The 11873-nt window shown below is 27.6% G+C and overlaps 1 protein-coding gene across 3 annotated transcripts; it reads left to right on the top strand.

Annotated features, from left to right (window-relative positions):
* Positions 1 to 7840: 7840 nt before the first annotated feature.
* LOC117909574 lies at positions 7841 to 11115 on the top strand. 3 transcript variants are annotated; one of them, XR_004650398.1, is made up of 5 exons: positions 9592 to 9838; positions 9930 to 10133; positions 10293 to 10385; positions 10464 to 10576; positions 10680 to 11115. XR_004650398.1 is itself a non-coding variant. In XM_034823631.1 (4 exons), the coding sequence occupies exons 1-4, from the start codon at positions 7989 to 7991 to the stop codon at positions 10353 to 10355; spliced, it is 540 nt and encodes a 179-aa protein (XP_034679522.1). In that variant the 5' UTR covers positions 7841 to 7988; the 3' UTR covers positions 10356 to 10633. The 3 variants fall into 3 exon arrangements, 1 of the variants encoding a protein (XP_034679522.1); XM_034823631.1 differs by lacking the exon at positions 10680 to 11115 and adding an exon at positions 7841 to 8013 and having other exon boundaries at positions 9591 to 9838; positions 10293 to 10633; XR_004650397.1 differs by having other exon boundaries at positions 10293 to 10576.
* The last annotated feature ends 758 nt before the right edge of the window (positions 11116 to 11873 follow it).

Raw genomic sequence — 11873 nt, forward strand, 5'->3', positions numbered from 1 at the left:
ATGGGAAACATAAATATCTAGGCCTCCCAACACTTTCCCCGTATCTCATGGATTGTATGAGTGTTCTTCTAAAATGGAGTATTGCTTGTATCTCAAAATTCATGAGTATGATATATCTCATAAATTCTATAAGTGTCTACCTAAACTAAGAGTATTGGGTATATCTCAAAACTCAATATTCTTGATTATGTGTATATATATATATATATATATTAGAAACTTTTTTTTAGGGTTAAATAGATGTAAGATAAAAGTTCATATATTTACATAAGGTTTTATTCTATGGCTTCATCTTAATTTTTTATTTTTATTTTTTCTGCAGGTTTGATGTTTCAATGTTTGCTCGGTGTATGCATAGGTTCTTTTAATCACATACCACTATTAGACTTTTGGATATATTTGAAGAGAGGATAAGATTATATATGGAGTACTCTTTTCTCATGTATAGTTGCTAGGTCTTTTTTATATACTTGGGTTCAAGTATATATATATATATTTTGTATATTTGTGTGCTTTATATCTTCTTGAAAAAATTTAAGATGTGTTGTGGATATGAAAGTTAAATATTGGATTTGGTTATGGATCCAATTTGATAATATGTTCAATTTGGATAAAGATTTATTTTGGTAACATGTTAAATTATCAATATATTCAATATGCAACCATGACATAAAATAAACCAACCTCGACATATAAATAGTTCAACCTTGACAAAAAGACATCATTGACACATGAGTTTAACCTTAAAGAAGATAAAGCAACATTAACATATATTTTATCATGACATAAGATAAATTAATTTTGACATTTGTTTCATCCAACCTTCACATATTTTGGATTTAATCTTGACAAAGAGTAAGCTAACCTTGACATAAGAATAAGAAAACTTAGCAAAAGTGGAAGAAATCTTGACATATATCATCCTAATAAGATTTCATAATTGGTAGAAATAGAGACAACCTTCACACACACAGAGACAACTTTATTATATGTCAAGATAGCTTTTACTTTCTTTTTCTTGACATTGGTATAAATGACATATATGAATATTGACCCACCTTAACATATATATCTTATCTTGACGGTGAAAAACTATCAAGAAAGCTTTTTTTCTTATAGTGGGAACAATGAAAATTACTTTTTAAAATTAATTTTGTCTTTATCACTATAATTTTTATTTCAAACTAGGTGTACCCCACGTGAAAGTTAGCTAGGTAGTCAAGTGTAAAAACCACGTGCAAGGATGATGAAAAACCTCATCAAGGCGGAGACTAGGAGTATGAGGATAAGGAGAATTTTAAAAACTTAAACTAAGAACGAGACAAAGATAGGACCTATTGTGTGTGTGTATATGTATAAATTTTAAAATTATCAGATTAAAAATACTAATGAGGATTCCTATTAGGGATGGAAATTTATACCCCATCTAGGATTCCCCGTCCCTTCTTCTCTTAGTCTATGACAGGGAATGAGATAGGAATAAGAATAATTTTACGAGTGGAGAGGGGATGAGGGAGCCTTTCTTGACCCAACCTGGTTTATATCCCTAGGCAAGTGCACTAACCATGACTATGGCTAATTAATAAAGTTGATATTATATATTTAAAGTTTGCTATATATATATATATATATATATATATATATATATATATATATATATATATTTATATATAATTTTTAAAAATTAAATAAAAATTTATTAGATTAAAAATACTAATCAGGATTCCTATCAAGGATAGGAATTTATCTATCAAGGATTCTGCATCCTTGGCTTCTTAGTCTATGATCGAGAATAGGGTGGGAATGAGAATAATTTTAAGTGTGTAACAAAGTTTAAGAAAGAAAATTATCATGAAAGTAATATAAACTATGATTAAGGAAGAAAATTGTAAATTTGCATCTATTTTATGGTTGACTATTTTAATAATATATGTAATACCCAACACTTCAAGTATTTGTACTTGAAGATAAATAATTCATCCCACATAATTAAATAATGTTCATCATTGCACATAACAATAGTAAGTTAATTCTATGAATAATTTTTACTAAAAATCATTTTTTAATTTATCATAACAATACAAAGCCAATGCCAAAGAATATACTTTTATAAAGTACTAATACAGTTATAATATAAATTTCATATTATATAAAGTAATACTTTATAATTTACAATAATTTAATTAATATGTTTGTATTTGTCATACTCTGTCAATTGCCAAAAAAGCATAGTCAATTGTAATTACTACCTTGCATAATAATAGAGTCACATTTATGTATTTTAAAATTTAAATTTCAAATATTAAATATTAAAAAATAATTAAAATTATAAATTTTTATTTTAATTGAAATAATTACTTTTGAATTTTAAAAATTTAAAATAATATTTTCAAATGAGACAATTTTGAAAATTTTGAAATGAATAAAAAACTAGTAAAAATATTTAAAATTTAGGAGTGGCTGTTGAGATTTATTTAATATTAAAAATAAATAAATAATATATATTATTATTTTATAGATACTAAGCCAATTTGTTATAAATACAATAAATTAATATTGTCAAAGAGATAATAAGTAACATAATTTCAGACCAAAATTGACATTGATGATCTTCTTCCAAGGTTTTTTTCGGGCCTTATTTGGTCAAACTATTGACCGATTGTGTTACTGGACTGTCCTAAGCTTTGAAAGGATAGAAAACCATCTGAACTGCTGACCCATCTTAGTATCGATTCAATTGAATTATTAGATCATCCTTGACTTCCAACAAGAAGAGAATCGCCTGAATCACTAGTCCAATGATTCTTTGAAAAATGAAAGACATTGTTTTTTCTTCTCTCCATGACTGAATGCTACCTCCTAGCTTTATTGTGGTCATATATTATTTTGAATATAATATCATATATTATCATTTTTAATAATGCATAAATACAAACATTTATTTAATAAAATTAATTTTTTAGATAATAGAATAGTATAACATATTAAATAACTTTAATTTTATTCTAGGACATAGCAAATTAAAATATTACAAATTTATACTATTTAATAAACTTAAAATTTTTAATACATTTACGTTTTATCCTTATCATGATTGAATCCACTAGTAGTAAAGATAAAAATATAAAAGTTATATATACATATATATATATATATATATATTATTTTTATTTTTAATTATATTTATTATTTATATGTATTTTAAAATATATAAATTATATATTTATGATATCATCGTAACTTCACCATCATTTGACCATTATTGAATCAGCAATCCAACTAATAAAGAATGATCCAATGACTTTTTATTAAAGTTATGGACCTTTTTGTAAATAAATAAAAAAGGAGGAAATTAATTAGAGAAGTGTTTTTTTTTCTTTTTTTTCTTTTTTTTTTTGCCTATTAATACTTGGTGAGCTAGAATTAGGTTAATGTGCAATTTGTCTCTAGCCCCAAATATTTGCTTGTCGTTCTCCTTTTTTTTTTTTTTTTTTTTTCTGGAAATAGAGAACAGAGTACTCATCAAAATTTGAAATTTCTTTATCTTTTTGTAAAATGGTATCAAAGCGTTCTTCTCTGCATCAACTATTCTCTGTTTGTTTCTAAATCTTCCTGATGGCTCATGGAGGACAAAATAATAATTGGGTTGTTATGAGCTCCACCTCTTCTCCAATTGAAGATCTCTCCAGTTCCTTCTTTCTCCATAATGGAGACCATCCAAGGCTTATTTTGGTTTCCCATCCTTTTCATGGCCCCAATCACAACACATGGAGTTGGGCGACGCTACTGGCTTTCATAGCCAAGAACAAAATGGGCTTCATTGATGATAGCATTCCTCAACCTACAGCTGCTAATGATTTGCTTTATGGAGCTCGGAATCGATGCAATAGCATGGTTAATTCATGGATCTTGAACTTGGTGGCTAGGGAGATAGTTGATGGTCTTCTCTACATCTCTACTACTACAGAGATCTGGAATGACCTGGGAGAACAGTTTCATCAAACCAATGCTCCACAAATTTTCCAAGTCATAAAGGCTCTTATGGCCCTGAATCAAGGTGCACTTGATGTCAACACTTATTACACTAGGCACAAGATTTTGTGGGATGAGATGAAGGAATTTCAACCTATTCTTGTATGTCATTATGGAAGGATGAAACCTTGGATGGAGTATCAACAAAAGGAATGTGTTATTCAATTTTTAATGGGTCTTAATGACTCATATGCCTCCAAATGGGGTTAGATTTTCATGATGAACCCTTTGCCTCCAATCACCAAAGTTTTTACCTTGGTTGTTCAAGAAGAAAGGCAACGTCCAGTCAATCAAGGTTTGTCACTCTCTAATGATTCTCAGATTTTGGGTGATTCGGGCATTTCTATTGCTATAGCTTCCTTCAATTCAAAATCAAAATGAGAAAGACCTTTATGCTCTCATTGTGGTATTCAAGGACACAGTTGATAAATTTTACAAGCTTCATAGATACCCGGCCACCGAGCTATAAAACTAGAGAAAAATCGAATCCACTAAAGGTCTAAATAAATAAAATGAGCTCCAATGTACTCGATGGATTTGGGTCATGTCCACAGGATTCACCATTGAACACTCTAACTAGTGATCAGTGTAAACAACTCATTACACTCTTGAGCTCACAACTTCAAATTGGATCTCAAACCTTGACAGATACTCCACAACTTGGTCCATCCGTGTCAAGCTTCAGTGGTAATCTTTCTCTCTCTCTCTCTGACCTACAACTCTTCAACTATTTCACCTTGTTCATGAGTGTTGGATACTAGAGCACCGCATCATGTTTGTTATATTTTAGATTTTTTCACTAGTTCCAAACCAATTTCAAATTCTTCTATTACGTTACCAAATGGTCATTCTGCTAGCATAGCATGTATATGATCTATTCGAATAATTGATACCATTGTTCTTGCCAATGTTTTGTTCATTCCTAGTTTTCGTTTCAATCTACTTTCTGTTAGTTCCCTTGCACGTCAACACTCAATTTCCATTAATTTTTCTTCTGGTTCTTGTACTCTTCAAGACCTCTCACAAGGGAGGATGATTAGGATGGGTAATCGTGTTGGCAACCTCTGCATTTTGAATCCAAACAATTTGTTCTCAACTACTACTTGTTTCTCTAGTGTTTGTAATAATTCATATTGACTCAAAAGGAATTATGGAACTTTCGTTTGGGTCATCCATCTGATGTAAAACTTCAAATTTTGAAGAATGAATTAAATTTTCACAAATCTTTAGTGATTCTTTGCTTTGCAATGTTTGTTCCCTTGCTAAACAAAAGCGTTTACCATTTGTTTCATCAAATTCTTTGTCTAATCAACCTTTCAATCTTGTGCATCACATATGGGGTCCTTTTACCCCATAAACTATAGAAAGGCATCGTTATTTTTTTACGATTATGGATGATGAGACTTGTTTTACTTGGATCTATTTGTTGAAACAAATATATGATGTTTTGACCATCTTTCTTGATTTTTACACTCTCATAAACACACAATTTGGTGCTAAAATTAAATCTACACTACAAAAAAATAGATTTTTAATGACGAATCTTTAGTCATGGCCACAAATATTGTGACCAAAGATATTATTTTGTCACGGCCAGGGTAAGGCTGTGACTATATGTGTTAATCAAATTTGGAAAAAAAAAAAAACATGTTTAGTCACGGTGATTTTATCAACAGTCACCAAAATGATTAATAAGAGGTATTTTAGTCACAGATTTATTTAAAACCGTGACTATTTGTAAAATTCTGGATGGAAATTTTGGCGCCAATAACTTTAGTCACGGTTATTTTATCATCCGTGACAAAAAGTGTAATGAAAAGATGTTTTAGTCACAGATTTTTGTGAAACCGTCACTAAATAGATATTTTGTGACTTTTAGTCACACCATTGATTGACCGTGACTGTATGAGAACCTATTGTCACAAATTTCGTTTGACCGTGACCAATGCATAGAGGTTTTTTTTTTAAATATTTTGAACCTATGGTCATGGGGTTCACACAATCGTGACCAAAGTCTATTATTTATTTTAAACAATTTTTGGGTTACCTATTATAATTTTTTAGAAAATCTTTTATATATATATATATATATATCATAAATAGAAATTATTATTAATAGTAATAATAATAGTTCTTATTAATTATAAAAAGTTTAAAATTATAGTACTATTTTTTTTTTTTTAAGTTAAGAAACAAATTAGTGTGTTACCTATTTTTCTTTAGTTAAAATTATTTAATTTCCTTGTTATGATTAATGTTTTAATAAGAAGCAAAATAAAGTTTAATATATTAGTTTAAAAATATGATGGTTCAATTTGATATTATTTGATACAAAGTTTAAATGCAAGTGAGTGAGCAAATTAAAAAACAATTTTGATTTTATATATGATAAATAATTCTTATTATATTTAAAGTATCAATAGTCATGATAACTAAATTTTACTATGAACAATTACTAGTAAAATTGTTTATAGTTTTATTTAATTTTCAATCATAAAATATTATTTAATCTTTATGATTTTTGCAATACAGAAACAATTTATAATTACAAAAATAACATTCTCTGTTTATGATTAAAAATAAAAGTTCTAAACTTTTATAATTCTTAAATTTGTAAAATTAACAAATTTATAAAGTTAAAATTCATGGAAAAATATTCTTAAATGCACCATTCTCTATTTATGTTTATTATATTTAGTACCGAATGAAAGTCTGAAATTTTGTTGTCCAAATGTATGATGAAATTAAGCTACAAGCATATGGGACAAGGTAGAAATTAATATCATCAAATATGAAAAATGATACCATATGATAAAATAATAATAGATTGGTATAAGATATAAAGGGACACGTGACTGAAAATAATGAAGACAAAGTAGGAGTAGGATGCACATGTAATATTTCCTAGCACCTATGACCCACAAAAATACCAATAAATTATAGTTTTATTTGTGAAGTATTTTTTATTTATTTATTTTTATTTTTATTTATTTATTTATTTATTTTTATAATCGTGGATGTCCGGACCAGCTTAAGCGCATCTCGACTAATCCCATGGGACCCTGAAGTTAACGACCGGGTAAACCTCCAATGGCCCTGAGGGGACTCGAATTGGTTTATTTGTGAAGTATTTTGACATTTTCATAAACAATTATACAAAAAACAGTTTTTTAAAACATTTTTAAAAATTTGTTTGCCGATGTATTTTAAAATAAAAGTTGATTTAGAAACCTAAAATATTCTTAATATATATTTTTTATGTTTTTAAATATGTTTTAAAAAATAACTTTTATATGTTATATTTTATTTTTAATTATTCTTTTTATTTATATAAAATTTTTAAATTTTAAACTTGATAATTTTAAAACTTAAAAAACTTGATAAAACTTAATAAAAATTTTAAAATAACACTTTGAGTAAAACATTAAACTTTCAAAATTAATTTAAAATTTTAAAATAATTTTAAATTTTAAATTTTAAAAATAATTGTAAATTTAAAATTTTAAAATAATTGTAAATTTTAAAAACTTGATAATTTTAAAACTTGAAAAACTTTCAAGATTAATAGTTTTGAACAAAGAACAATAACAATAACAACAAAAAAATTTTAGGGTATAACAATAAAATTAAATTAATTTTTTTTGGGTATAACAATAACAATAAAAAAAATCCATGAGACATTTTTTTCTAATTGAAAAATGTCTTTCTTTTAACCATGTGGGTATAACCCACGGCCACATCACTTTCCTAATTGAATATAAAGCCTTTCTTTCTCTCTCATGCCAACCCATTTTCTCTTTCTCTCCAAAACCCACGGCCATAAAACCCACAAAACCTACCCACAACCCCCATTGCTTGGAGGAAGCTATTTTCGGAAAAAGCTTATGGAAGTCATGCCGAAGAAGCCCCATGGAAGCTATGGTCAGTAAAGCTGAAGCCACCTCCAAGAAACTCCTATGAAAATCATCTCTCTAGGTTTTGGTGAGTTTTGGGAATTTTTTTTTTTTTTGGGTTTTGTTAGTTGGTATTTTGGAAATGTTTATGATTAGGTTTGAGATTCCATTGTTATTGGGTTATTTGCATTGTTATTGGGTTTATTTTCATTGTTATAGGGTTTTGGTGCTTTTGGAAAAATTGAAAATGATATATGTTGTGAGTGTTTGAAATGTTTTTATACATTAAATTCTATTAGAGTAATTCACTGTTCTTAGATTTATTAAATTTGAAATTCATAATATAATTAAATTTCTCTCTGATTTAACACTACAAAAACCACACTTAATAGCTTCCCTAATTTGATATCCATATAATATTTCCCAGCAATTGATTGGGCATGGTTTACTTCTTAATTTCCCTACTTTGGTACCCCTGCTGCAGCATGTAGTGGAAGTTCTTTTTGCTGTATTTATGATTTTTTTTTTCTTCCTAACTTGGAATTCTTGGTAGCTATGACTATGAACAATAATTATAAGAAAGGTTTGTGTCGGCTGAGGGCTGAGAGAGAGGCGGAGTGGGGCTTCCAAATGATGTAAACATCTAAGTTTTTTGTTTGTGTAAAGCTCATGAAGATTACTACTTAAATATAAAATATGTTTGTGTATCTCTATTCTCTACAGTATATCCTATATTTCTTAAATATAAAATTAATATCTATCCCAAATTACTACTTAAATCTTTTTATGGTATATTCAAGAAAGGAAAGATATAAATAATATTAATATTAATTGGAATTAAATTAGGATTACTATTGATTTAGTAATTGAAATCTTTTTTATTTTATTTTTCTTTATTCCTATAACCATAAAACATTCATTTTTATCTTATTACCATCTTATATTATTTAAATATAAAACTAATATTTTTATCATATATTATTTAAATGCAAAATTAATTAAATATAAAATTATATTCTATAATATTTAAATATAAAATTAATATATGGGTACACCTCATGACTGGATGTATCCCAAAGTAAGACTTTCTACCCATGTATTTATTTACTACTTAAATATTTTTATGGTATATTCAAGAAAGGAAAGATATAAATAAGATTAATATTAATTGAAATTAAATTAGGATTACTATTGATTAAGTAATTGAAATCTTTTTTATTTTATTTTTCTTTATTCCTATAGCCATAAAAACATTCATTTTTATCTCATTACCATCTTATATTATTTAAATAAAAAACTAATATCTTTATCATATATTATTTAAATGCAAAATTAATTAAATATAAAATTATATTCTATAATATTTAAATATAAAATTAATATATAGGTACACCTCATGATAAGACTGTCTACCCATGTATTTATTTACTACTTAAATATTTTTATGGTATATTCAAGAAAGATTTATATTAATTGGAATTAAATTAGGATTACTATTGATTAAGTAATTGAAATCTTTTTTATTTTATTTTTCTTTATTCCTATAACCATAAAAACATTCATTTTTATCTCATTACCATCTTATATTATTTAAATATAAAACTAATATCTTTATCATATATTATTTAAATGCATTATGTTTCTTTTTATTATTACTCTTAATAGGTTCATCCTCTAGCAAAAAGAGGACATGTGGCCTAACGCGTAACTTAGATTTACTTAGTATGAAACCCGGGGAAAAAAAAACTACACGATTCAATACCAGAGGGCAAGTTGTTTATGATGGAAAAGGGGAAAGATTGTCAAGCTATATGGGAACATTGGTGCGATCTCAATACAATGTACCCATCCAAGTTCAAGATTGGAATCATGTTAGTGAAGATGTGAAGGAAAAGATTTGGGCCTTAGTATTGGTATATGCTAGTTACTATTCAATCTAAATTGTAATGTTATTGTTTAAAAATGATACCTCTTATTTATATATGAGATTTTAATGCAATACAGGAAAAATATGAACTAGAAGAAACATGTAAGAGCTACATTCTTCAATGTTGTGGAAATTTGTTTAGAAGCTATAGAAATAAAATGAAGGCCAAGTATTATAACCCTTATAATACAAATGAGAAGAGATTATGCCATCGACCTCCACACTTATCAGATGATGATTGGAGGTGGCTCATCCACTTTTGGGGTACACCTGAGGCCAAGGTAAAGATAATGATCTTTTCTTGATAATGTATCTTATGATACTTATATTCACATAAAATGATATTTATTAGTTATATTTAACCTAATACTTCATGTATATAACTTTTATTATGTTTCTATTATCTATATAGGTGACTTGCTATTTTTTAATTGATGTAGGATATCTCAAACAAAAACAAGGCAAATAGGGCAAAGCAAGTGATAAAGCATACATCGGGATAAAAAATTTATGCTCAAATTCGATATGAACAGGTTGAAAATTTATTATTAATATGATTTGTTTGTACATAAATAATTCATCATAAATAACTCTATTGCTTTACTTGTAAGAATAAGCACAAAAGAAGGAGGATCGAAGTGAGCCCAATAGAATTGAGATGTTTGACTTGACACACACAAGAAAAGATGGGACGCCTGTTGATGATCATTCTAAGGAGATTATGGTAATGAAGTAAATAAATTTTATATACTTGTATTTCAATCATAGCCACATACTAAATTATTTTAAAAGTCTAACAATTTTTAATTTTTTTTTTATAATTCTAGGATCAATTTCAGCAATTACTATCCCAACCTAAGGGGACATCTTCTTCTACTTCTGCATCATCTAGAGCATCTACATCTGTAGCATTTACATATGTAGATGAGATATATACTTAAGTCATGGGTCTAGAGAGGCATGGTCGTGTTTAAGGGTATGGATTTGGTCCTACTCCTACCTCAATCTTTGGTTCTACTAGTAGAAGGCGATTAGAGTTATTCTTTCAACACAAATTGAAAACGCCCAAGAGATGCTAATAGCTCCAAAACAAAAGTTTACAACTGCAACTAAAGAACTCTCAAATGTGAAAGAGGAACTCTCACATGTGAAAGAAACATTTGAAGAAAGGTTGATAGAAGTTCAAATGAAGACATGAGAAGAAGTGAAAGAAGAGTTTGAAGAAAAAATGATGGAAATGCAAAGAAAAATGCAAGCACAAATGCAAGCACAAATTCAAGAACAAATGATGCAACAATTTTAGCAAAAACAGTAGAAATTTGAAGATTTTGCTACATCTTTATATGATAGATTCTCTTAACTTTTTTGAAAATTATGCTACTTATTTATATGATAGATTCTCCTAACTTTTTTTTTTTTTGCTTTCTATGACTATTATGTAATGTTTGGTTGATTTGTTATATTATGTTAGAATGTGAAACTAAATTTGAATCTCTTTGTTATTTGTTTGTTTGGTTTGCTTTTTTTTTTTTTGTTATATTATGTTTTTTTTATTTATTTAATGACTTGTATTGATATATAAGTTTTTAACTAGCTTGGGATAATTGATTGTAATATATTGAAATTGTTTTAATTGCTTAATTGCATATACAGGTCTAAAATGGGTTTGTTTGGGTTTGTAACAGGTTTGGGAAATTTGAATTTATAAAAAATCATTTTCCAAATATAATAAATTTTAGTCACGACCACTAAAAAATTGTGACTATAAGTGTGCTTTTAGTCACGATCAATAATGAACCGTCACCAAAATTTGGGGTAGGGCCCATCCATTGATTAATAGACCTAATAATTAGTCACGGTCACTTAATTATCGTGACCATATACCTATATTTAGTCACGGTTAGGGGCATTGACCGTGACCATACGACTACATTTAGTCACGGTTAGGGGCATTGACCGTGACATAAGATTACATTCAGTCACGGTTAGGGCATTGACCGTGACCATAAGATTACATTTAG

The sequence above is a fragment of the Vitis riparia genome, chromosome 19 (genome assembly GCF_004353265.1).
Source record: "Vitis riparia cultivar Riparia Gloire de Montpellier isolate 1030 chromosome 19, EGFV_Vit.rip_1.0, whole genome shotgun sequence".
Taxonomy (NCBI): domain Eukaryota; kingdom Viridiplantae; phylum Streptophyta; class Magnoliopsida; order Vitales; family Vitaceae; genus Vitis; species Vitis riparia.

What these genes read in the sequence shown, in the direction of transcription:
- LOC117909574 (XM_034823631.1), top strand. Translation starts at nt 7,989, where the DNA reads ATGAAAATCATCTCTCTAGGTTTTG. An exon ending in AATCATCTCTCTAGGTTTTG is followed by an intron (nt 8,014 to 9,590) that starts GTGAGTTTTGGG and finishes TACTCTTAATAG; the next exon opens with GTTCATCCTCTAGCAAAAAG. An exon ending in GGGGTACACCTGAGGCCAAG is followed by an intron (nt 10,134 to 10,292) that starts GTAAAGATAATG and finishes TAATTGATGTAG; the next exon opens with GATATCTCAAACAAAAACAA.